This window comes from Hylobates moloch, unplaced genomic scaffold (assembly GCF_009828535.3).
Source record: "Hylobates moloch isolate HMO894 unplaced genomic scaffold, HMol_V3 SCAFFOLD_16, whole genome shotgun sequence".
Classification (NCBI taxonomy): domain Eukaryota; kingdom Metazoa; phylum Chordata; class Mammalia; order Primates; family Hylobatidae; genus Hylobates; species Hylobates moloch.
The window spans coordinates 40,947,082-40,974,018 of record NW_026652291.1 but is presented as its reverse complement, the minus strand read 5'-3'; the positions used below and the strand labels follow the sequence as shown (position 1 = coordinate 40,974,018).

The 26,937-nt window shown below is 40.8% G+C and overlaps 1 protein-coding gene across 6 annotated transcripts in view; it reads right to left on the bottom strand.

The window, feature by feature from the left end:
- The window catches only part of ZBTB25 (zinc finger and BTB domain containing 25), a 55,728-nt gene that overhangs the window by 25,749 nt on the left and 3,042 nt on the right, over positions 1-26,937 (bottom strand). For 3 of the 6 annotated variants that reach the window (XM_058429797.1, XM_032180487.2, XM_032180488.2), the window contains exons 2-3: positions 15,132-15,311; positions 8,236-12,998 (exon numbers count right to left, since the gene is read on the bottom strand). In XM_058429797.1, the coding sequence (XP_058285780.1) occupies positions 11,864-12,998; positions 15,132-15,304 (1,308 nt within the window). In that variant the 5' untranslated portion in view covers positions 15,305-15,311 and the 3' untranslated portion in view covers positions 8,236-11,863. Of the gene's footprint in view, positions 1-8,235; positions 12,999-15,131; positions 15,312-20,412; positions 20,730-26,937 lie in introns of those variants that run through there. The other 3 variants (XM_032180486.2, XM_032180485.2, XR_004252797.2) reach the window with 2 other exon arrangements.

The window sequence follows — 26,937 nt, the reverse complement described above, 5'->3', positions numbered from 1 at the left end:
GTTTTATTAAATCTCTTCTTAGTTTTAAAAAAAAAAAAAAGAGATACATTACACTTCACAAAAGTTGTCCTCACAGGCAATTCTGCTAATCCCTTTTTAGACCTACCTTTAATGCTGATGTCTGGAGTCCCCAACCCTTTTGTGAATACCTACTTTTCTTTCTTCCTTCCTTCCTGAAAGCTTAAGCTTACTGGGGGTTAAGTTCCCGAGCTTAAGAAAGAGAGTATGCGTGTTTGTGCACTACACATTCACAGAAAATCCTCTGCAAAACTGGGTGTGGGCACAATGAGCAGTGAAGGGAAACCTAGGTGAGGAGAGGATGGTGTGGCACCGAGCCTGGGAAACTCCCAGCCTTAAAATTGTCTCCGTAAACTCCAGCCTATCATAACAATGGGAGCAGTGTCCAGCAGTTTCAGGACATTAGCAAGACTAGATGCACTTTCCCCACCACTTGCTTTGTGGTGAAACTCAAAAAGAACTTTTGGCCTTGATCTGACAGTGCTACTATGGGAGACGGATTATACACTTTTCACAGCTGTACTTGTGGTCTTAGGACCCAGGCCTTCCATTTCTGCACTCCTGGGAGATAGGGAGCACAAGGTGACACCAAAGCAGATGCAGTCATTTCTACACTTGTACCCGAACCTTTTATTCCCAAATCCCTACTCTGACAGGTCACAGAAGGTTTGCTCAGTATGGCTACAAGTGGGTTTCTGTACCACATCTGTGATGAAATCAGCATCACAATGCAGCTTCAGGCATGCATGGGCTGCTAATCAAATATATATAAATTACGACGCAAAGGTTCCATATGGAATGGCCATTTACAGTGTAAGAACTTTAGAATATCAATTCTGTTTAAACAGGTCTTCCAAAACTAGAGTATTTTTTTTTTGTTTTTTGTTTGTTTTTTTTTAAGACGAAGTCTCATTCTGTTGCCCAGGCTGGAGCGCACTGGAGTGATCTCGGCTCACTGCAACCTCCGCATCCCAGGTTCAAGCTATTCTCTTGCCTCAGCCTGCCGAGTAGCTGAGATTACAGGCGCCCGCCGCTATGCCCGGCTAATTTTTTTCTCTTTTTAGGAGAGATGGGGTTTCACCATGTTGGCCAGGCTGGTCTCGAACACCTGACCTTGTGATTCGCCTGCCTCAGCCTCCCAAAGTGCTGGGATTACAGGTGTGAGCCACCGCACCCAGCTCAAAACTAGAGTATTTCTATCCTCCTGACAGAATGACTAAGTTAGAACTGCCTTGTACTTTATATGGCTGAGATGCAGAAAATGCCAAAACAATTGGTCACGACTCAATTCAGGTAAAAAAAAAGTCAACCTCAGTTTTTGATCTTTTATCCAAACGTACCCTAAATAGCCTTATCAGTAATTGTCCTCCTTCAGGGTGAATTTGTTTAGAATTCTTTTAAAAACCCTCAGTATCTGGCTGTTGTGTTTTTCCTGAAGGATTAACAGTGAATAATGATAATCATTAGGGTTCATCAAACTTTAAGACTCATATTTTTCTGAGGGGTATGAATCTTTTTCTCATTAAGGTATAATTTACATACAGCAAAATCCACCCTTTTAATACAAGTTCTACCAATTTTGACCAAGACATTAGTTGTGTCACCTAGGGGTAATTTTAAATCTTATTCTGATTTCTATACCACTTGTCTATCTTAGTTTAATCCTGACTATATTAGTGAAAACTGCTACTTGCTATAGAAATTCAAAATAAGGGCTTCTTAAACCCAATGTTTAAACCAGGATAAGGAAAGGCAAGGCTGTCATGCACAGCTGTGCCACTGGCACAGCACAACTCTGGGAGAAGCCTTCATTCAATTGAGGCACCCCCTAGCACTGTGTTGTGCATTGTCTGCATGGCCATCATGGTGGCTCTGAGCGTAGCCACCAGTTTGAGAGAGCAGCAAAACTGTGGTATGTTAATAGTGAAATAGGAGATATTTAAGATTTAAAAAAAAGGACTCTTCCCTTTATATGTCTTTCCTCATAGACTTTAAAATATTGTGATATAGGGGACAGAAACCACTGAGCTCACACCACCAGACAGCACACATGTGAAAAAAGAGCAATGTTGGGAAATGAGAAGTGGTCAGCTAGGAACACTGTTGAGATTCACTCCCCTCAAATCTTTCATCTGCATTTTAAAACCTCTTCCCTTGCCTTTGCAAATGTGTTTTCACCTTCAAAAAGTAACAGGTGTGACTTCACTTTCTACAGAACCACTCCAGGTTCTTCAGGTTTTCCTCCCTATATGGTAGTTACCATAAATGCCAGTTCAAAAAAATTTTTTTTAAATTACCTGCATATGGTTTGGACTAAGTTTCACATGGCTTCCACTACAGAAAAAATGTGGCAGTGCTAAATGCACAAGATCCCGTTCCTCAAAGGCCTGCTGGATGCACAAAAATCTGACACGGAACCTCCTGAAACTTGTTAATAACACAGACCAGACAAGGGATGACGACCACAGTGGGTGAGAGCCGTCTTCTCCAGCCTCCCTCCTGGCACAAGCCTCTCCTGTTTCCAGGACAGTGGGGACACACCAGTTGTACAGAGAATCTCTCTTGGAGGACTGTCATTCCTTGAGATGTTTGACATGAAAGGACTCCATGGTGTTCCAGTAGCTTAATACTTTATTATTTTGATACAATATCACCAAATTGTTTCAATGAAAAACGTTTCAAACCTTTATAAACAGTGGAAGAGAATGTATCTGAGGGAGAGTGGGCTCATTTTCCAAGTTGGCTTATCAGCTGTAAAATAAACTTAGGAGAAGCAATTGGTGATTAGGTACAAAGTCCTAGGATGATGAGAATAATATTGTAATCAGAAATTAAGGGGGAGGCAGGCTGTATTCACTTAGTATTGGAAGGTGAGAAGAGTTGAAGGTAAGAAAACTCTTAGCTTATTCAGAATGGAATGGGTTGGAAAGTATGAGAGAAGAAAGTCAGTTGTTGAACCACAGATGGAAAAGAAAGTAAATTTCAGTAGGTAACATACTGGCCTACCTCATAGATTGTGGATGTACAAAAAATGAACAAAAGGCAAGAAAGAAGCAAGGGAGCGTATTTACTCAAATGTCCTTCAATCTATGTCTTGACCAGAAGAACACCAAAAACTGAGTGTGATGCCTGATTAAAAGAGCCCAAATTCCAAGACCTCACAGTTAATGACTTGGAAAAATCTTCAGAAATGCTCAATGTATCACAATAATGTGATATTTTAAAAAGTTATCTGCTGAGATATGTACATGTAAATCAGAGGCATCTTGATTAAAGAGGGATGTCAAGATATTGCAGTACCTTATGAAATTTTAAGAAAATTCTCATTAGTCTTGACTCTATAAAGCATGATCCAAAAGTAGCTAAGCCCTAAATAATATTTACTATTAATAGTAATGCTGAATTCAGGTATAATGAACATTTTTTTAAAGGTACACTGGTGCCACCTTTTGGCCAGATTAAAAATTTACAGAAATTATAACCTACAATCTCAATTTCACGAAGAGACCTCTTCGGAGACACAATTATTTGGTTCAAACATTATATGAATAGATTCAAAACTGTCTTGCTGATTAATACATCTTTGATTTTTAATAATCACATTTTTCCTTTTTAATAATCACATTTTTATCTTTTAAAAGCTGGGATCAAGGATAATACAAATAGAATTTAATTCTGAACACATCTCATACTCCAATACTTACTCTAAACATGACTAGAATAGAAATCCCCCAAATTGGGTTTCTTTGTATTTTTATTCCTGACAACCATCACAAAACTTACTTTAAGGTCTTGGAAGGGTTGGTCAACCTCAGCTCTAATGACATTTTGAGACACATATTCTGTATTGTGGGAGGCTGTCCTCTGCACTGAGATGCTTAGCAGCATCCCTGGACTCCACCTACTAGATGCCAGCAGCAGCCTCCTTCATCGCCCACCCAACTGTGACAACCAAAAACATCTCCACATCGTCAAATGTCTCTATGGTGGGGGGATAGCCCTGTGTAATGTTTAATTTTATGTGTCCAAATGACTGGGCCATGGGGTGCCCCAATAGTTAGTCAAACATTATTCTGGGTGTGCCCGTGAGGGTGTTCTGGAGGGAGATAAAATCTGAATCAGTAGACTGAGTAAAGAAGATCACCCTCCCTGTTGTGGGTGGCTCTCATTCCATCAGTTGAAGGCCAGAATAGAATAAAAAAAGACTTTCTCTGGCCTGACTGCTTGAGCTGCAATTATCGGTTTTTACCTCCCTTTGGACCCAAATGGAAGCATCAGCTCTTCTTGATTTTCAAGCCTGCCAGCTTTTGGACTGGAACTTATGCCATAAGCTCTCCAGGTCTTCAAATTCAGACTGGAACATCACTGACTCCCCAGCCTCTCAGCCTCCCAACTGTAGATCTTGGGACTTCTCAGCCTCCATAATTGCATGAACCTATTCCTTATAATCAATCAATCTCTTTCTCTCTCTCAGTTCTACCTGTTGTTTCTTTCTTTTTCTGGAGAATCCTGACTAATATATCTTGGTTGAGAACTACTATTGTGGATCATGTTACTGGGGGCAAAAGCCGATACAGTAGACTGTAAATAGAAAAGAAAGAAGCAGCTGGGCGTGGTGGCTCACGCCTGTAATCTCAGCACTTTGGGAGGCTGAGGCAGGCAAATCACAAGGTCAGGAGTTCGAGATCAGCCTGGCCAACATGGTGAAACCCCGTCTCTACTAAAAATACAAAAAATTAGCCGAGTGTGGTGGCAGGCACCTGTAATCTCAGCTACTCGGGAGGCTGAGGCAGGAGAATAGCTTGAACCTGGGATGTGGAGGTTGCAGTGAGCCGAGATCACTCCACTGCACTCCAGCCTGGGCAACAGAGCGAGACTCCGTCTCAAAAAAAAAAAAAAAAAAAAAAAAGCAAAGCAAGAAACTTCTGGGAAATGACGAGATATTACCTTTCTTTCCAGAGACAGCAGTTGGAAAGCATTTGATTAGGACGTCAATTTTCTATTAACACAGATTATGGTTGGTAAGAATTAGGCCCACGAATGCATTTTTGCATCACACCTCCAAAATGTTACCCAGTACAAAGACTACTTGCCTCAACACTAGAAACACAACATTTGGCAAACACTGATGTAAAATAAGAACACATTCTATAAGCTAAGCTAATAAACTTGTTTTTGATTAAGTCACATTAATTTGTCTTGATAAAATATATGAAATTCATTGTTTCTTGCTCTGTCAACAGGCTGGAGTGCAGTGGCACAATCTCGGCTCACTGCAACCTCTGCCTCCCAGGTTCAAGCAATTCCCCTGCCTCAGCCTCCCTAGTAGCTGGGACTACAGGCACGCGCCACCACACCCAGCTAATTTTTTGTATTTTACTAGAGACAGGGTTTCACCATGTTGTACAGGATGGTCTCGATCCCCTGACTTATGATCCGCCCGCCTTGGCCTCCCAAAATGCTGGGATTACAGGCGTGAGCCACCACACCCTGCCCTTTTTTTTTTTTTTTTTTTTGAGACGGAGTCTCACTCTGTCGCCCAGGCTGGAGTGCAATGGTGCGATCTCGGCTCACTGCAACCTCCACCTCCCGGGTTCAAATGATTCTCCTGTCTCAGCCTCCCAAGTAGCTGGGACTACAGATGCGCACTACCACACCTGGCTTATTTTTGTATTTTTAGTAGAGACAGGGTTTTGCCATGTTAGCCAGGCTGATCTTGAACTCCTGACCTCTGGTGATGCGCCCACCTCAACCTCCTAAAGTGCTGGGATTACAGGCGTGAGCCACAGCCCCTGGCCAAAATTTTTGGCAGAGATGAGGTCTCACTATATTGCCCAGGCTGGTCTCGGACTCCTGGGCCTTGGCCTCTCAAAGTGCTGGGGTTACAGGCATGAGCCACTATGCCTGGCTGATACACAACTTTCTAAAAGAATGTTTCTGAAGCAAATTCACAGTACATTAGGTGGATGAGTTTAGCCACACAATGTATTATTGATTTTGGTCTCCTGTATTTGCTATGTGTTACATGTACTTTGAAGATTTTTCAGTGGGTCTTTTTTATTGAACAAGTTTTTATAATCTAAGTTTAAAGTATAAGTTTATATTTGATCCATTCTGACTAAATGACTTTATTTAGCACAAAATAGAGGAGTTGATGACAGTTAATGTCAATTGCACCAGAGCAATACTTAACTAATTAATCAAGTGCAGTACAAATACATACTGAAGCACAATGAATTCTTCCAGGTCTTCAAGACAAAAATCACAGTTTATAATTCCTTGTATTTAAGACATCCAGGTTTGGGATTGTGTAATCTCACCAGTTTTCAAAATGTCCAACCATACAAACACAGAAATACAGCAGAGAGAAATCATTTACAGACTTCACTCTTAAGAAATTAAAAATTAATAATTTAAGTGCCACAGATCTACATGTAGTTCAAAACATATAAAGACACAAATTACATTATGAAAACTCTTCGCATGGCCCATTTTTACATCAATTACTACAAAAAATGGACACTTATCAAGTATCTGACTCACAATATCAAGAATGTGCCTGTACAAATAAATGTTAATGAAATTACACATTTTTCACACTATCTTTTTCCACGATTAATATGTATTTCCTTCAGTTTTCAGTGAAGACTTTTCTAATAATACTATTACCTTCACCCCATTTCCTGTCCTCATCTACTATTTAGATGACCTACATCAAAGAAATAAAAATGGGCTGGGCCCAGTGGCCCACACCTGTAATCCCAGCACTTTGGGAGGCTGAGGTAGGCAGATCACGAGGTCAGGAGTTCGAAACCAGCCTGGCCAACATGGTGAAACCCCATCTCTACTAAAAATACAAAAATTAGCTGGGTGTGGTGGTACGTGCCTATAGTTTCAGCTACTCGGGAGGCTGAGGCAGAAGAATCGCTTGAACCTGGAAGGCGGAGGTTGCAGTGAGCCGAGATCGCACCACTGCACTCCAGCCTAAGCAACAGAGTGAGACTCCATCTCAAAAAAAAAAGGTATTTCTTTATTGTTTTTGTTCCTTTTCCTTTGTGTAAACAATATATTTGGGAGAACCTTCAATAAAGCTGAAATTAACAAAGTTTTATTCCCAATAATGCCAAAGAACTAATATCCTCTTTACTGAAGGCTAAAAAGAAACGGTGATGATTAAATTACAGTAGAACAGGAATTCTAGCAACAGTATTGTTTCTAGAGTTATTTGTAAAAAATAACAATGAGTTCTGTCAATTAGTTATTGAATATTAGGTAGCACATTACTGCTTTTAAGAACATTCTAGAATTTATAGGCTGAAATACTAAAGTTAATAGGTCTAGCTACAGAATAAATGTCGTTTATATGGTTGATTTTAATCAATAATACTGAGAGAACTTAACACGTTTAATATGAATCCTCACAACACCCCTGTGAGGTAGGTATTGCTTACACCCACTTTACGGATGGGAAATCAGAAAGAGCAAGAAGTAACAATCTCAAGAGTTATAAATAAAAAAAAATTTTTGTTTTCTTATAAGGCAGACTGTGCTGAGTTCTGATGATATGCTAATAGGAACAAATACTAAAACAGTCTCTATTTTTCTCCAGAAAACAACTGTGTGAGATTTCGAAAGAAGGGAAAATTTTAAGCTGACTCAAGGGGAAAATGTTTGTTTAGTATTTGCCTGATACACAGACGAAAGTGCATATGACATTTCCAGTTTCAAGCTTGGTAATTATTATGCAAACTGCACTATATTATTAGGATACTGGCTAACAGTATAGCTCCATTTTGTGGAGATGTAGTCAAAAATAAACATTTTAGCTGGAAGAACTTTTTTTTTTTTTTTTTGAGATGGAGTCTCGCTCTGTCACCCAGGCTGGAGTGAAGTGGTGCAATCTCCGGTCACTGCAACCTCCGCCTCCCAGGTTCAAGCTATTCAAGCTATTCCCCTGCCTCAGCCTCTCGAGTAGCTGGGATTACAGGTGCATGCCACCACACCCAGCTAATTTTTTGTATTTTTAGTTGAGATGGGGTTTCACTGTGTTAGCCAGGATGGTCTCGATCTTCTGACCTTGTGACCCGCCCACCTCGGCCTCCCAAAATGCTGGGATTACAGGTGTGCCTCCGATACTGGGACTACAGGCCCGGCTGATTTCCGTTATCAGGATGGTCTCTATCTCCTGAACCTCCCAAAGTGCTGGGATTACAGGCGTGAACCACCACGCCCGGTCGCAATCATGTCTTTAAAAAATAATACTCAGGGCACAGTGTTAGGCATATGACAGTCACTTTAAAAAATGCCTGTAGACCTGGGCGTGGTGGCTCATGCCGGTAATCTGAGGCAGGTGGATCACGAGGTCAGGAGCTCGAGACCATCCTGGCCAACATGGTGAAACCCTGTCTCTGCTAAAAATATAAAAATTAGCTGGGCATGGTGGCACATGCTCAGGAGGCTGAGGCAGGAGAATCACTTGAATCTGGGAGGCGGAGGTTGCAGTGAGCTGAGATTGCATCACTGCACTCCAGCCTGGCGACATAGCAAGACTGTCTCAAAAAAAAAAAAAAAAAAGCCTGCAGAATAAATGAAAACAACAATAACAAAAACTGGGGGTCAGTCCCACACCACTATTCACTGCATCTCTGGAATTCAGCTTTTGGGATTTTTTTTTCTATAAAATGAAGTTGATTATTTTCCCACTTCCTAAACAGAATGAATGTTATAAGGAACAAGGAAAGAACATTTGCTTTGAATTTCTAATATTAAAAGGAACTATAAGAATAGAAATACAGTTAACCACTATTTTCTTAACTCTCAACAGATATATTTCTGCTTTAAATCAGTGTTGTCTATCACAGCCAATCAGCTGCTAGCAAACTCTTACCATTTATCCAAACTCTGCCCTGAGGCACTTGCTGTCTTATCCCACCATCCATATACAACTCTACCTCCACCCTTTAGCTATATACAAGGATTTCTTGTGTCAAAGAATAATGAGTGGGCCTGGCACGGTGGCTCACACCTGTAATCCCAGCACTTTGGGAGGCCGAGGCTGGTGGATCACCTGAGGTCAGGAGTTTCAGACCAGCCTGACCAAGATGGTAAAACCCCGTCTCTGCTAAAAATACAAAATTAGCTGGGTGTGGTGGCGCATGCCTGTAATCCCAGCTACTTGGGAGGCTAAGGCAGGAGAATTGCTTGAACCCAGGCAGCAGAGGTTGCAGTGAGCCAAGATCACGCCATTGCACTCCAGCCTGGGCAACAAGGGTGAAACTCCATCTTAAAAAAAAAATTAAATTAAAAAAATAATAATAATGAGAGGGCAAACAGGGAAGAATATAGAGGAGAAAAATTATCTTAATAAGAACAATAGAATTTGAATTGAAGAAGGCTGGGAAATATATCTTAACTAGCCTAAACTACAAAAAATCAATGTTAATACTTGTGTTCTTCCAATGAGATGACATCTTTGAGGGCAGTACAAATTTGAATAGTTGCTTAAGTGAATTGGTAGAAAAAAGTTTAAGATTAGATGAAGTTCTGACCCCAAAGAACAATACATTTGTTTTAATTACTCCCAATACAATTGATCTTATCAAGTTAGATTTGCTCTCAACACACATCAGTCTTAACGATAGGAGCCTTTACTCACTTGTTTAAGGCAGAAACTCAACTGCCTTACACAAACTCAACTGACTAACACAATTCATTCAATCCTCAAGAAAAACTTACCACTTTGTAATTTACCTAAACTGTTTACCTAGAGAAAACCTTTGTGTCCTTAGAATTAGCTGGATTACTCTTTGAGCTCCCTCCTGATTGAACGCTGATGCTGTTCAATGTGTCAGGAAATGTCCTCGGAAGTGGAGGGAGCTCAAGAGTTTTGTAAGTGGTTAAATTCTAAGGCTCACAAACCAAACTTTTTAGATGTATTCAAATGCCTGTGACGCTTAGAATTTAACAAGAGGGCAAAAAAAGATGAGTCTGTTTTATTATCCTTGACTATGAGGTGTTTGAAATTTAAACATTTCAGAAACAATTTAGATCTATCCTTTGTGGTGAAGCTTAACCAGCTATTTCCCAGGTATATAGAGCCAAGGAATCAGTTATTTATTCCATCAACTTTAATTTTCCTGGGGTTTGAGCTTTGTAAGTGTCACCATTATAAAAGAGAGTTAAGTTGATTTATAGAGGGAAAGCTAACATCATGGATTTTAAATCTAGTTATAGAACACTGAATGTACCCACTTTGCTGGTTTTATGGATCAGGAAAAAAGTGAAAACTGTGCCACTGAAAAATTACTTTTTCAAGTGATTTTTAGAAAATTAATATCAACCCAGGAAGCCCCAAAAATCCTGACACTGAGGGTAGAAACATGATTTATATTTTATCATCTTTCTCTTTCAACTCATGTAAACCTCTGGTCATAAAAATCTCAAATTGCACGCCGGGCGCGGTGGCTCACGCCTGTAATCCCAGCACTTTGGGAGGCCAAGGCGGGTGGATCATAAGGTCAGGAGATCGAGACCACCCTGGCTAACACGGTGAAACCCCGTTTCTACTAAAAATACAAAAAATTACCTGGGCGTGTTGGTGGGCGCCTGTAGTCCCAGCTACTTGGGAGGCTGAGGCAGGAGAATGGCATGAACCCGGGGGGCGGAGCTTGCAGTGAGCCAAGACCGTGCCACTGCACTCCAGCCTGGGTGACTGAGCAAGACTCCGTCTCAAAAAAAAAATAATCTCAAATTGCTTTTTAAGGTGTCTAAGAAAACACTCTAGACCAAGGTTAACAACCCTGGGGTTTTTAGTCAATGCAGTTCTAGCTCAGTCTCTGTCTCTGCACGCTTATTTATCTATGTGTGTATATCTCACTGTTTCTCAAATATTTTTTAATGTCTCTCTGACTCTTCTCCCTTTAACTGTTTTTTTTTTTATTAAAAATGAGATATACCACGCCTGTAATCCCAGCACTTTGGGAGGCCGAGGCGGGCAGATCACGAGGTCAGGAGATAGAGACCATCCTGGCTAACATGGTGAAACTCCATCTCTACTAAAAAAATACAAAAAAAATTAGCTGGGTGTGGTGGTGGGTGCCTGTAGTCCCAGCTACTCAGGAGTCTGAGGCAGGAGAATGGAGTGAACCCGGGAGACGGAGCTTGCAGTGAGCCGACATCGCACCACTGCGCTCCAGCCTGGGCGACACAGCAAGACTCTGTCTCAAAAAAAAAAAAGAGGTATATTCAATGTTAAAAAGTAAAGAGAAGCCATGTAGGTAAGATGTTGTGGAGCTAGTAGTTAAAAAATAAAACTACTCATGATTTGGTATATCTTAAAATAAATTTTATACATTATAACATATGTATAACATATAGTTATGCATTAAAATAACTATTAATTTCCTATATGGAAGAAAATATTTAAAAATAATCCTGGTAGGAGTGAATTCATGTGAAATGTAGGCAGAAGTGATAGTTTAGAATATACTTTAAAACAGATTTCATTTACTTTATATTCAATTTGCTTTTACTGATTATATAACTGGAAAAACTTAGAAATTCTATAAATAACTATTTAAAGTTTCCATATTTCTACATTGATTTCTGATTTCTAAATTGTAATTTCGTTTGTGAAAAGTTCACAGTAGTAATTGAATGTTACATTTTAATAGCCACATATTAATATGTCTTATGAGAAGATCTAATATATACAACCTTAAAACCATGGATAAGCTGTGAAGAAAAAAAGTCAATGAAACTTGAGAAGGAAAATAATTTATGAATAAAAAATGCCATGCGAATTTTCTTTTTCAGAATTGGTATAAAAATTCTGAAAGAGAAGTTGCTACTCAACTAGGATAGTATCCACATTTTCTTGTGTAAGCTCCGACTCTAAGGCACAAGGCAAGTCTAAGTGTTCTTGTGACAAGCGAGAACTTTTCAGGGAGACATCAGACCAGCTGTCACAGTATGGCTGAAATCTCTGGGCCAATGCATTACCAAACCTTTGGCATCGGTTATATCTGTAAGATTTACCTTTGTGTGTATACATGTGTTCCAACAATTGGCTCTTTCGAGGGAATTTATGACCACAGATGGTACAGCTCATTTTTCTTTTCCTTGAAAAAGAAAAATTACAGTTTAATTCTACTGGCTCTGTGTCTTTGGAGATCAAAGATACTTGACTGATCTGCAAAGGCTCTGTGGTACCCCGGTTGGTGTGGTCTGGCTGCTGTTCATTCTCCTTAACAATGAAGGAGCTGAGCCTGTGGCATTCAAGGGCCTCGCTGTTTTCATTAAGCGGATGCACTTCACCAAGGTCATTACTTTCCAGAATGGAAGCAGGGACACCGAATGGCAGGGATCCAGACACATGTGTATGGAGATGTTGCCTTAGGTTACTACGGGAATCAAAACGTTCCCCACAGTAATGGCATAAGTGTATTTTGATACTGTTTTCAGTAAAAGTGGGGCCTGTCACCTCTGATGAGGGTGAGGGGTGGCTCTGGGAGATCACAGATTCTGGGTCACATCTCTCCTGCTTGATGGAAACTGGGGGCTTCTGGTGCTCCTCCAGGGCCTGGGTGGCAGGACAGGCCCTCTGCTGGTCTGCAGTGCCATCGTCCAGACCAATAGCGAGAGACAGCTGCAACTGGGGGTGGTCACCCTGGACAGCAGCTCTGTTTCCACTGTTACTGGAAGGAGCTTCTTTGACCTCCAGTCCTTGTTTGACAACTGTTTTTTGGGTTGTTGAGATCTGAATGCCATATAAATTTGAGGACTGTACAGTCTCTGGTAAGAACACTTGATTCATTTCAGTTGCAATGTGAGAAAGGTAGTCGGCGTGAAGAAATCGAATCCCTTCCTCCAAACGACTATGATCCACAATCTGTTTTGGCCCTTTCCCCGTGTACATAATGTGCAACAAATAGCTGAATATGTCAGGTTGGATGTCAGTTGGTTGTATTTTTATGCATTCACTGTTAAAAACAAAAACAGACCCACAAGAAATGAAACACAACCCAGCTGGCCTTTCAGTTAACAGTATAGTCTGAGACTAAAGCAATTTCTTCCTAAGAAGTTCGAACCTAGCAATCTGCCTTAATAAAACATGGCAACAAAGGCTTAAACTTTCATTTTATACCAACTTTATGGCCTAGCAAAAAGTCTTCATGTATTCAATCTACTGCCTAAAGTTAGGAAACACAGACATACATTCTGATTAGTTCAACACTAATCGAGTGACTCCTAAGCGATATGCACTATACTAGATGCCGGGGTAGAAAATTGATGAATAAAATAGGTACCTGCTCTTAAGGAATTTAACAGTCTATCGAGTAAACGATGAAAAGAACTAAAAACAGGGACTCAAACAGATACCTGTATGCCAACGTTCACTGCAACATTACTTACGGTAGCCAAAAGGTAGAAAGAAGCTGAGTGTCGACCAAAAGATGAGTGGATAAACACAAGATGGCTTACATACACAATGGAATATTATTCAACCATAAAAAGAAGGAAGTTCTGATACATGCTACAACATGGAGAACCCAGAAAATATCATGCTAAGTAAAATAAGCCAGACACAAAAGGACAAGTATTATATAAAATATCTAGAATAGGCAAATTCATAGAGATAGAAAGTAAATTAGCGGTTTCTGGGGGTTGAGAGGGTGAGATGGGGAGTTATTGCTTAATGGGTACAAAGTTTCTGTTTGGGGTGATAAAGAATCTATTGAAATCAGAAGGGTGCGGTGGCTCACGCCTGTAATTCCAGCACTTTGGGAGGCCGAGGCAGGTGGATCATCTGAGGTCAGGAGTTCAAGACGAGCCTGACCAACATGGTGAAACCCTGTCTCTACTAAAATTACAAAAAATTAGCCGGGTGTGGTGGTGCACACCTGTGGTCTTAGCTACTAGGGAGGCTGAAGCAAGAGAATTGCTTGAACCTGTGAAGCGGAGGTTGCAGTGAGCTGAGATCATACCACTGCACTTCAGCCTGGGCACCACTGCACTCCAGCCTGGGTGACAGAGCTAGACTCCGTCTCAAAAAAATTAAAAAATAAAAAATAAAAAAACAAAAGTGTTATATGAAACAAACATTAACAGCTTAGTGACTAAAAGCATAGACATAGCTTCAGACAAATCTGCACCTAACTTATTAGCTGTATAATCCTGCATGGGCAAGTTACTGAACTCAGTCTCAGTTTTCTTTTCCCTAAAATAGGGACAGCAGTAGAATTTACATTACAGGGCAAATACTTAGTGCTTGGGTATGGGATAAGCCTTCAATAAATTTTAGCTATTCTTTTCTTTTTTTTTTTTTTGAGACAGAGTCTCGTTCTGTCACCCAGGCTGGAATGCAAGTGGCTCGATCTTGACTCACTGCAACCTCCACCTGACAGGTACAAGCGATTCTCCTGCCTCAGCCTCCCGAGTAGCTGGGACTACAGGCACCCACCACCATGCCTGGCTAATTTTTGTATTTTTAGTAGAGATGGAGTTTCACCATATTGGCCAGGCTGGTCTCGAACTCCTGACCTTGTGATCCGCCCAACTTGGCCTCCCGAAGTGTTGGGATTACAGGCATGAGGCATGGCGCCCAGCCAATTTTAGCTATTCTTATTTTCATTCTTATTTCCCATTATGGATCCTACATACTGAGTTTAATTACTAATGTATAAAAAATTATTATAATTTGGCCAGGCACGGTGGCTCATGCCTGTAATCCCAGCACTTTGGGAGGCTGAGGCAGCCAGATCACCTGAGGTCAGGAGTTCGAGATCAGTCTGGGCAACATGGTGAAACCCTGCCTCTACTAAAAATACAAAAATTAACCGGGCGTGGTAGCAGGCGCCTGTAATCCCAGGTACTCAGGAGGCTGAGGCAGGAGAATCGCTTGTACCTGGGAGGCGGAGGTTGCAGTGAGCCGACACTCCATTGCACTCCAGCCTGGGTGACACAGAGAGACTCTGTTGCCAAAAAATAAAAATAAAATTATAATTTTACTTCTTAGTGTGACTCCGTAACAAAGAATTTCCAAAATGATATTATAATAAAGCTTATATAAATCACAATATTAAAAATTCTTATTTACAAAAACACATCCTTACCTTGTTTGGTGAATAAATATCATCTTGAAATAGTTAGAAAAAGCAGCAAGCACCGCTCTGTGGGCTTTGAAGTAAACATCTCCAATTGCAACTGTGCAATCACACAGAAAACCAAATTCTCGCTGCATGTTCAGCTGCTGGAGAAGAACAAGGCTATGGCTGGCAGTGTCCATTGTGGTTCTGAAATAAAGGACAAGATAAATATAGATAGGTGTGTATGTATGTATATATGCATTACTTTTTATTTTTTATTTTTATTTTTTGAGATGGAGTCTTGCTATCCCCCAGGCTGGAGTGCAGTGGCGTGATCTCGGCTCACTGCAGGCTCCGCTCCACTGCAGGATCTCGGCTCACTGCAGGTTCACGCCATTCTCCTGCCTCAGCCTCCCGAGTAGCTGGGACTACAGGTGCCCGCCACCTCGCCCGGCTAATTTTTTGTATTTTTAGTGGAAACAGGGTTTCACCGTGTTAGTCAGGATGGTCTCGATCTCTCGACCTCATGATCCGCCAGCCTCGGCCTCCCAAAGTGCTGGGATTACAGGCGTGAGCCACTGCGCCCGGCCTACTTTTTATTAATACAAAATTGTCTACAGTTCACACAAACCTACAGAGTAACAAGGAGACCTAAATTTAAATGAAATTATTCAAGTTTTCAATCCTATTACTTTCACTGCAAACACGGCTAACACTAAATTCCTCCATTATGACAACTGATATAAACTCTGCTGAACCATAAAATATGACTCTTTTTCATCTGGTAAGAAGACAGCTTGGTATGAGTGACACATGAAGACAGACCTGTCCTTTTCCATCTATGTGAACACAATGTTTCTAATCTTGTTTCCTCATTAGAAAAATGAAAATGAGATACTGATTCCTGCCTCAGAGTTAAATAACTTATGTGAAAATCATGTTGTAATGGAAACTGCTATTTGATGTTAGCTATAAATGTTAATAATATAACAGGGTATCCTGGCTGAGCTAGAGATGTCACTCCTCCTCAGGGATCCTCTGGTGCTCAGGGGATACTGGCTTCCCAACTCTCATCAAATGTTTGGGGGACTTACCATCACAGTAGCTCAGGAACTCTTAAAATAGATGTCAAGCCACATTCCCAATTTACTTGTGGCCCAAGAGCCTCATGAGAAAGAACTTAAGCTGGCGCAGTGGCTCATGCCTGTAATCCCAGCACCTTGGGAGGATGAGGCAGGAGGATCGCTTGAGCCCAGGTATTGGAGGCCAGCCTAAGCAATATAGTGGAACCTCATCTCCACAAAAAATAAAACAATTAGCTAGGTATGGTGGCATGCATCTGTACTCCCAGCTACTTGGGGGGCTGAGGCAGGAGGATCACTTAAGCCTGGGAGGTCAAGGCTGCAGTGAGCTGTGATCACACCACTGCACTCCAGCCTGGGCAACAGTGAGACTCTGTCTCAAAAAAACAAAATAACAAAAAAAAAAAAAGAAAGAAAGAAAGAAAGAAAAAAGAAATAACTTAAACCCTGATCTCAACTGGATTCAGATGCATATTAGAATGTAGGTTCCCAAAGGAAGTAGAAGGCAAGTTGGAACAACTGGGGGGAAGCCTATATGAGGAAGAACATGCAGAATTCTGGCTGAGAAGCCAGGTATAAGCAGCAAAAACATTCAGAAGTGCCCTGGTTTCAGGCAGATGGCAGACTGTACATCATCTTCTCTACTCTACTGTGGAGAGAGCCCTGGTACTTTAGGCAGAAGGTAGCTGTAGTATAAAGGGCATCATTGGGTGGCCAGGAGAACACCCCTTTGAAAGAGCAGACACTGAAAAAGAGAATGAGGTTTCCACACCAGCCAGCCAGACCAAGGTCTAAGGAAGTCAGTGATGTAATGTGGGGTTAGCCGTCTGAAGATTGGCAGTGGCTTGGGCAGCAGACAGCTAAGTGATAGGTAATATAATAAATATAGCTAACATTTTATAATGCTTCCTATGTGTCAAAAATTAGCCAGGCATGGTGGTGCATGCCTTAGTTCCAGCTACTTGGGTGGATGTGGCAGGAGGATAGCTTTAGCCAGGAAGGTCGAGGCTACAGTGAGCCATGATCATGCCACTGCACTTCAGCCTGGGTGGCAGAGCGAGACCCTGTCTCCAAAAAAAAAAAAAAAAAAAAAAGGCAGAATCTATTAAAACTATGTATTTAATGTAATGATGTGGAATAACCCCCAAGTAATATTATTATTATTATTATTATTTGAGACAGAGTTTCGCTCTTGTTGACCAGGCTGGAGTACAATGGCTCCATCTCAGCTTGCTGCAACCTCCGCCTCCCGGGTTTAAGTGATTCTCCTGCCTCAGCCTCCCGAGTAGCTGGCATTACAGGTGCCTGCCACCACGCCCAGCTAATTTTTGTATTTTTAGTAGAGACGGGAGTTCACCATGTTGGCCAGGCTGGTCTCGAACTCCTGACTTCAGTTGATCTGCCTGCCTCGGCCTCCTAAAGTGCTAGCATTACAGGCATGAGCCACTGTGCCCAGCCTAACAAACTAAAAATTTGTATTGACAATTTCAGCATGTGAAAAACGTGTCTTAGAATCAATGAAATGGTTCAAATTGAAGCATCTTAAACTAGCCTGATAAATTTTCTCAAAAAAAAAAAGACAAAAACCAAACCCTCAGATCATAAACATTTTCACCAGTTCTTCCCATTACGTTGAACTACTGAACCATAGGGAAATGAGACATAGCACACTAATAAGCCACCCATACAGGAATCTTATGGTTAATGGTCTGTTGATAACAGTTAAATTCTTCACTTGTTCAACAGATATTTTTGAAGAGCAATTTAATAAAGAAAAAATGTGTAAAAGCCTGCATTGTACAAGGCATGGAGACAGAAAAAAATGACAAGATGCTACACTCAAGATTACAGGCTCACAGGAAAGATAAAACATCAAACCATAATTATAATATGAAATAAATGCATTCAGTAGCATAGAGCAGTTGGAGAACATGCTATCAGAGGGAGATAAACACAGGCAACTTGATGGGAAACAAGGCCAGGCAGAAAAAAACAAAATGAATAAAATTACTGGGAAGAATATGAATAGTTAGATAACAGAAGGATTCAGTTTGGCATAGAAAAAAAAAAAAAAACAAAGTAACAGAAATAATGAGATGTGGTCAGCTCACAAAGGATACTGAATATAAGACTAAAAAGTAGTGGCGTGTTTGAAATGAACTATGTAAGATGTTTGAGTAAGAACAGCATGATCAGTTACCTTACTCTGTGGGAGGGAGAACAGAGCGTGGTAGTTAAAGCTTGAACTAAAATCAGACAGCTTAAAATTTTAGCTCTGCCATTTACTAGCTGCGTGGTCTTGGCAAGACACTTAACTCTCTGGGCCTCCATTTCACTTATAAAATATGGATAATGACAGTATCTAACTTATAGGTTATTTGAATTTAATGATATAATGCACTTAGAAATAGTGGGCCCACAGTAAGTGCCTAATAAATACTAAACATTATCATCATCACCATCATTAGGTGTGAGCCAAGACTGCTCTAATAGCAACATATAAAAAATATTAGCAAGGGAAAAGGCATGGAGAAAGAAAAGACTGGCTAGGAGCCTACTATGATATCAAAGTAATCGCAGTGGGAATGAAGGAAGGAATACAAGAGATACATCAGACACAAAACTGACATGACTTGTCACCACAGAGATCAAATCAAAGGTGAGTCTCAGAATTCCAGCTTGGGTAACTGGAAGAATTCATCCATTCCTTCAGATCACATTTTCAGAGTAACTGCCATGTGGTAGGTGTTGATTATAAAGGCAGAGTCTCAGAACATTAGAGAAGAAGTACAGAAACCGGCTTGATAAGAGGTTCTGAGACCCCACCTCAAAAAAAAAAAAAAAAAGAAGAAGAAGAATAGGGGTTTCACTTCAGACACTGAGCTCCAAGTGTCTACCGGATATCTAAGTAGAAATGTTGTGATCAGCAGAGACAAGAAGCAGGACTGGGCTCTAGAGAGAGCAGAGCCAGAGAGGGAGAAGAGGCCTCTGAAACGACAAGGCTGAAGTAATCAAGTATGAAAATAATAAAGTAGACTAAAAAGAAGAATGAAATAAGAGGGAAAAAAGCTAAGAATGAATCTTTGGAAAACAGAAAAGACACAATAAGACAGAGGAGGAGAAATAAGAAAACATCGTCATTGAGGAAAGGCAATGACCTTGCAGAAAGGAGGTGGCAATGGTGCAAAATACTGAAGAGAAACATGGGGGTGAGGCCCATTACAAACATGTCGAGTGTACTGACCAAAAGATTCCCGGTAACCTCTGACAATAGTACAGGAAAGCAGCAAGGGCCAAATATCTGACTGCAGGGGATATTAGAAACCAGAGGCTAGGCCGAGCGCCGTGGCCCACGCCTGTAATCCCAGCCCTTTGAGGGGACAAGGTGAGTGCACCACTTGAGGCCAGGAGTTTGAGACCAACCTGGACAACATGGTGAGACCCCGTCTCTACTCAAAATACAAAAATTAGCCGGGTGTGGTAGCACATGCCTGTAATCCCAGCTACTTGGGAGGTTGAGGCAGAAGAATCACTTGAACCCAGGAGGCAGAGGTTGCAGTGAGCTGAGATCCACTGCACTCCAGCGTGGGCAACAGAGCGAGACGCTGTCTCAAAAATAAATAAATAAATAAAAATAAAGAAACCAGATGGTATAAAGCTTAGACACAGACATGATAGGACAGGACATTAAGGGAGCTGTAGATCAAAAGAAGACCCAAACACACCTCTTCTGTTTACATATGAAAGAAACCTGGAGTAATAAACTCTGAAACTTACATAGAGCACTTAAGTTTACAGAGAACTTTCATATACAATAACTTATTTCTCTACTTCAGATTACATAATTTCTATTAATCTATCCTCAAATTAAATGACTTATCTGTCATATCTGATCTGTTAAATCTATTCGATTGTTTCAGATATTGTATTTTCAGATGTCAAATTTTCATTTCATTCTTTTTTAAAGTTTCTAGTTCTCTGCTGAGATTTCTTATTTGTTCACACATACAACATTATTTTGCTTTACATCCTTGAGCACAGTTATGATAGCTGCTTTAAATCTTCTCTGCTAAATCCAACCTTTGGCTCATTATGGGGTCAGTCTCCACTGATTAGGGTGATAGTTTCTGGATTATAGCCTAGATATTGTGATTAATACAATTGACTCTAGATTCTGTAATATTCTTCCAAAGAGTGTTTGTGTTTCTGTTTTTGCAGACAATTACCTTAGCTGGACTTAAACTCCAAGTTCTGCCTCCCCTGTGGTGGACAGCAGCTGAAATCTCTGCTCCTTTAGCCTTAAGTGTGCTGTTTGGAGGCTGCTCCACACATGTACAGTTCAGGGGTTTGCAAGAAATTCAAGCAGAGCTTATAAACAGTGTTTGGGGTTCTGCCACTCCAACATTCTCTCTAGGATTTTCTCCTGCACTTTCCAGCTGCATGATCACTGTGAGCTCTGTCCTCTTTTCTTCAAGAGAGATTACAGGTCGTTATTACAGTTGTAGCCACCTCTTCATATCACCAGCTGGGACCTTATGCCAGTCTAAAAGCGATAAAAACGGAAGCTTATTCATTGCTGTTCTCCTCTTCCAATTGCAGACCTCAGCCTAGTTTTTGTAATTCTCAAATGCCATCTAGTAATTTTTAAAACTTTTATCAGCTGGGCACAGTGGCTCACACCTGTAATACCAGAACTTTGGGAGGCAGAGGCGGGCAGAACACCTGAGGTCGGGAGTTCGAGACCAGCCTGACCAACATGGAGAAACCCCGTCTCTACTAAAAATACAAAATTAGCCGGGTGTGGTGGCACATGCCTGTAATCCCAGCTACTCCGGAGGCTGAGGCAGGTGAATTGCTTGAACCTGGGAGGCAGAGGTTGCAGTAAGCTGAGATCACACTACTGTACTCCAGCCTGGGCAACAAGAGCGAAACTCCATCTCAAAAGGGAAAAAAAAAAAGGTTTATCAAGTTTATAGTTATCTGCAGGAAATTGTCCTGATAGGAACTATTCAACCATTACCCCCTCCCCCAAAATTTTTTTTTAAATGAAAGCAATTTATTAGAAAATAAATAAAAGAATGGCTACTCCATAGGCAGAGCAGCCCTACTCAACCATTACTGTTTATCAGCAGTTATAAAAAGCTGTGGTCTCAAGATCCACTCACACTGTAAAAAGTATTACAGGCCGGGCGCGGTGGCTCACGGCTGTAATCCCAGCACTTTGGGAGGCCAAGGAGGGCGGATCACAAGGTCAGGAGTTCAAGACCAGCCTGGCCAACATGGTGAAACTCCGTCTCTACTAAAAATACAAAAAAACCAGCTGGGCACAGTGGCATGTGCCTGTAATCCCAGCTACTCGGGAGGCTGAGGCAGGAGAACTGCCTGAACCAGGACCTGGGAGGAGGAGGTTGCAGTGAGCCGAGATCACGCCACTGCATTCCAGCCTGGGCTATAGAGCCAGACTCTGTCTCAAAAAAAAAAAGTATTATAGATTGTGAAGAGCTGCTGTTTATGTAGATTATATTTATCAATATTTACTATATTCAAAATTAAAATAAATTTTAAAATATTTAAAATAGCAATAAACCCATTGCATATTAACATATTTTTTCCTAAAAAATTTTTCAAAAACAAGTGAGAAGGGTGATATTTACATTTTGCAATACTCTTTAATATCTGGCTTTAACAGGTACAGCTGGACTCTCTTATCTGATTCTGCATTCAATTTGTTGTCATATGTTGTTTTGGTTCAAGTATATTGTAATCTGTTCTTACATAAGGGAAATCCTTATTGACCCATGAAACCTCCAGTGGCTCCTTGGACTACACTTTGAGAACCACTGCCCTACACTATCTTTTTTTCTTTCTTGTGAGGTAGTAGAGCAGGTACTATCAGCTCTGTTTTATAGCTGAGGAACCACAGGCTCAGAGAAGGCAGGAAACACACCTGAAGTCAAACAACTAGCTATTAAATGGTGCTGATAATACATCAAGACTGAGTTTAAACCCAGGGCCCTTTCTTCAAAACCCCATCTAGAACTTTCAACATTTATACTGTTGGCAGATTTTGCAAATATGTTGAATCAAATAAGGGAGTAAACTTTTCAAGTGTATAAAATGAAACAAATTAAAATCTATTAAAAAAAAAAAACACCAAGTACACATGAGGTGCATTCAAACTTGTTTTGCATAATTGGAGATCTTTGATGTTGTAATATACCAGATTTTACTTCAAATCAGTAGCCCCATTCCACTGAGTTATTAGAACATTTTCTAATACAACCTACTCCGCAAATTATTAGCTAGACTTTTTGTATGGACTTGCTCATCATTCTTTGACCGTCTATTTTATTTTCTCTAGTATGTGAAATAGCTAAAGTTTCCCATGAATACAGAAAGAGCTTAGAAGTTATATTTGAGAATTTCTGATGATAATTTTAAGATGTAAGAGAAATTATGGAAAAATAAAGTATCATTTTATTATACTTATAAATACGGGAACCAAAATATAAGAGTGCTACATTTTTAAAAGTTTTATCTGTTATCAAAGTGATACATTATCATAATAGTTTTAGCATTGACATTTAAGAGATTACAAAAACCTTCTTTACCTTCTAGATTGTAGTAACTCTGGATTACTTCAAATTAAGATGGAACAACTTTATTACTAGTATCTATGTTTGTTTAAAGCTGGCTTGATATTCAATATATATATTTGATTCTTATGTATTTAGAAAAATCTACTGTACCAGACTGGACTCTCAGATCTATGGTAGCCAGCCTGATATCCTGGACTACACAGCTCTTCATTCTCTCAGGCTGTAAGAATCCTTAATAAAAAAGGAACAAAAAGAGCAAGACGACTGTTTCTGTAGGAAAACAGTCTTAGATATTTTCTCTGTCAGTGCTTACCACTGAGACTTTATGATGAATTTTCATTCAGACAAGGAGACAGGAAAGTTGGCAGAGGAATATGTACATCTTTTTTGAGCTACTTACTCACGGCTATAAATACAAAGGCAAAAGCAAAATATTTCAAGTGCCATATGATAAAAGACTTTATATAGCGACTAACTTTTTAATGGAACTTTCACATGACTGTAGAGGTGTGACATTTAATTATGTAGAGAATGAAAGAATGTTTGTAGAAATCATTTTATCCTGAAACAGAGGTTCTTATTGCTGACTATACTGTAAAACCTTCTATGCAGAGCTGTATTGGTGTCTGAGTCCCAACCCAGGCTTAGCCCAAACAGAATTGAATTGCTAGGGGTGAGGCACAGATTCTTTTTTTTTTTTTTTTGAGACACAGTCTCGCTCTGTCGCCCAGGCTAGAGTGCAATGGCGCGATCTCAGCTCAATGCAATCTCTGCCTCCTGGGTTCAAGTGCTTCTCCCTGACTCAGCCTCCCGAGTAGCTGGGATTACAGGTGCCCACCACCACGCCTGGCTAATTTTTGTATTTTTAGTAGAGATGGGGTTTCGCCACGTTGGCCAGGCTGGTCTTGAACTCCTGACCTCAGGTGATCCGCCTGCCTGGGCCTCCCAAAGTGCTGGGATTACAGGCGTGGGCCACTGTTCCTGGCCAGATTCCTCCCTCCCTCCCTTCCTTCCTTTCTTTCTTTTTATTTTTATTTTTGCCCAGGCTGGAGTGCAGTGGCGTGATCTCGGCTCACTGCAAGCTCCGCCTCCCGGGTTCATGCCACTCTGCTGCCTCAGCCTCCTGAGTAGCTGGGACTACAGGCACCCGCCACCACGCCTGGCTAATTTTTTTGTATTTTTAGTAGAGACGGTTTCACTGTGTTAGCCAGGATGGTCTCGATCTCCTGACCTCATGATCCACCCACCTTGGCCTCCCAAAGTGCTGGGATTACAGGCGTGAGCCACCGTGCCCGGCCCAGATTCTTTTTTTAAAAAGCTTCCCAGGTGATTCTAACGTGACCCCTCAGTTAAGAATCACTGCCTCAGAAGAACACGGGACCAAGGAAACCCAAGAAATTATTTCACACTCTACAATTACATTGATACTTAAGAGACAATAAAAACCTTCTTTACTTTCTAGATTGTAGTAACTCTGGATTAGTTCAAACTAAGTAAGATAGAACAACTTTATACTAGTATCTATAAATAAACAATTCCATAGGAGTGTTCAAAGTGTGGAAATTATGTTGACTACATTAAATGAACAAATATCAACAACTGTAATTCTAATTGTAACCTTAAAATATTGGCCAGATTAAGAAACAAAAGTGCTCCATGGCCGGGCACAGTGGCTCACTCCCAGCACTTTGGGAGGCCAAGGCAGGTGGATTACCTGAGGTCGGGAGTTCGAGACCAGCCTGACCAACATGAAGAAACCTCGTCTCTACTAAAAATACAAAATTAGCCAGGTGTGGTGGCGCACACCTATAATCCCAGCTACACGGGAGGCTGAGGCGGGAGAATGCTTAAACCCAGGAGGCAGAGGTTGCGGTGAGCTGAGATTGTGTCATTGCACTCCAGTCTGGGCAACAAGAGTGAAACTCCATCTCAAAAAAAAAAGAAAAGAAAGAAACAAAAGTGCTCCTAAACTGGCGGGATGGGCATGGGTGGGGGGTGGAGGAACACACTATTTTCAGCCTTCTTTTCAAATAGTATTTAGGAAAAAGAAATATTTACTCTCTTACTCCATTACACCTAGATTGGATTTCATAACACCTAAAAATGATATAGAAATTCTAAATCTGAAAATACCGTTTGAGGTAAAATCTGCTGTGATTCCAGACATCTGCTTATTAAGATCTACTGAGAATGTTAGCAAAGAGGGTATGAAGTGGAGGTGGTAGATGAAACAGGAAGAGTAGTTATGCTCTAGAAACCTTTAATGGAACTGGGAAACGTTAGTTTGGGGCCTCCTGCCTGTTGGCAGACATAGCCAACCTCCAAGCACCTCTAACTCCCGTCTAACCAACATTACATTGTAGGATGCCTGATAAAGCCAAGCACACAAGAATACTAACAACAGTAAGCACAAATTGTTAATAGGCCTTTAAAAAAAATCAGAACCCGGAGAAAGAAAGGAAAAGATTCTTCTTAGTCCATTAAAGACAGACCAAATTTCTAAAAGAAAAAATAAGGTACTCAAAGGACAGGAGAAAGCTGGAAAATTATAATGCTAGTACAGACCTAGAATACAGTACAGGCAAGAGTAACTAAAACTTCTGGATACAAGTAAACCAATACTTCTTTCGCAATGGAAGTATACTCCCATGAACACATTACTCAAGTGGGCTAATAAAACCTTTTGCTTAAAGTGCTTGGAGATTTCAGAAAAAATAAAACATCCATGCATGACTGATTTGTCACCAGAGAAGAAATGACACGAGGTCAGGAGATCGAGACCACGTTGAAACCCCGTCTCTACTAAAAATACAAAAAAAAATTAGCCAGGCGTGGTGGCGGGCACCTGTAGTCCCAGCTACTCAGAGAGGCTGAGGCAGGAGAATGGCATGAACCCAGGAGGCGGAGGTTGCAGTGAGCCAAGATCGCACCACTGCACTCCAGCCTGGGCGACAGAGCGAGGCTCCGTCTCAAAAAAAAAAAAGAAAAAAAGAAAAATATCAAAAATAACTGAACACTCTAAGCACTTTTTCTCCCAATAAAGCAAAAAAAAAAAAAAAAAAAAGAGAGAGAGAGAGAGAAAGAAAATTCCTGCTAGCAAAGGGAAAGCAGAAGGGTAAATAAATGCCTGTAATCCCAGCACTTTAGGAGGCTGAGGAGGGCGGATCACCTGAGGTCAGAGTTCAAGACCACCCTGGCCAATATGGTGAAACCCTGTCTCTATTAAAAATACAAAAATTAGTTGGGCGTGGTGGCAGACGTCTGTAATCCCAGCTACTTGGGAGGCTGAGGCAGAAGAATTGCCAATAAGGGGGAAAAACTCAAATGTTCATGGATAGTCAAATGGATAAAGAAAACATGGACCAGGCGCAGTGGCTCACACCTATAATCCCAGCACTTTGGGAGGCCAAGATGGGCGGATCACTTGAGGTCAGGAGTTCAAGACCCACCTGGCCAACATGGCGAAACCCTGTCTCTACTAAAAATACAAAAATTAGCCAGGTGTGGTGGCAGGCGCCTGTAATCCCAGCTACTCGGGAGGCCAGAGAATCGCTTGAATGCAGGAGGCAGAGGCTGCAGTGAGCCGAAATTACACCACTGCACTCCAGCCTGGGTGACAGAGGTAGACTCTGTCTCAAAAAACAAACAAACAAAAACCCCAGAAGTATAAATAAATTTAATCAATAATCCTGAAACTGATGTTTGCTTCAAACACTTTCTTCTTCCTCCTCTATCCCTAAGCAGGTTCAAGTAGCAGTATCTTTCCTTTTTTAGGGAGAATAATACTATTCTGGTTATTTTCAAAACCTATTATTATAATAAATACAATATGCAAGGCCTTGTGCTAAGTGCTCTATATACATTATCTCTTAAAATCCTCACTGTGATGACTAATGTATTATTTTCATTTCCATTTTACAAATGAAAAATCCTAAGCTTAGGACACAGAATCAGCAAATGGTATAAAGTGGAGATAAAAAGCCAGGTCTGTCTCCATAGCCTGTGCTAATAAACTGGAGCAACATTTTCTTAGCTTTCTCTTCTTAAAAGACTGAAGTTCACATGCTATTTGGAATAAATACGCAGAAAAGGGGCACAGGAAGTGGTGTAGAAAGAAGCACTTTATAACTTATCAAGATAAGAGCACCTGCA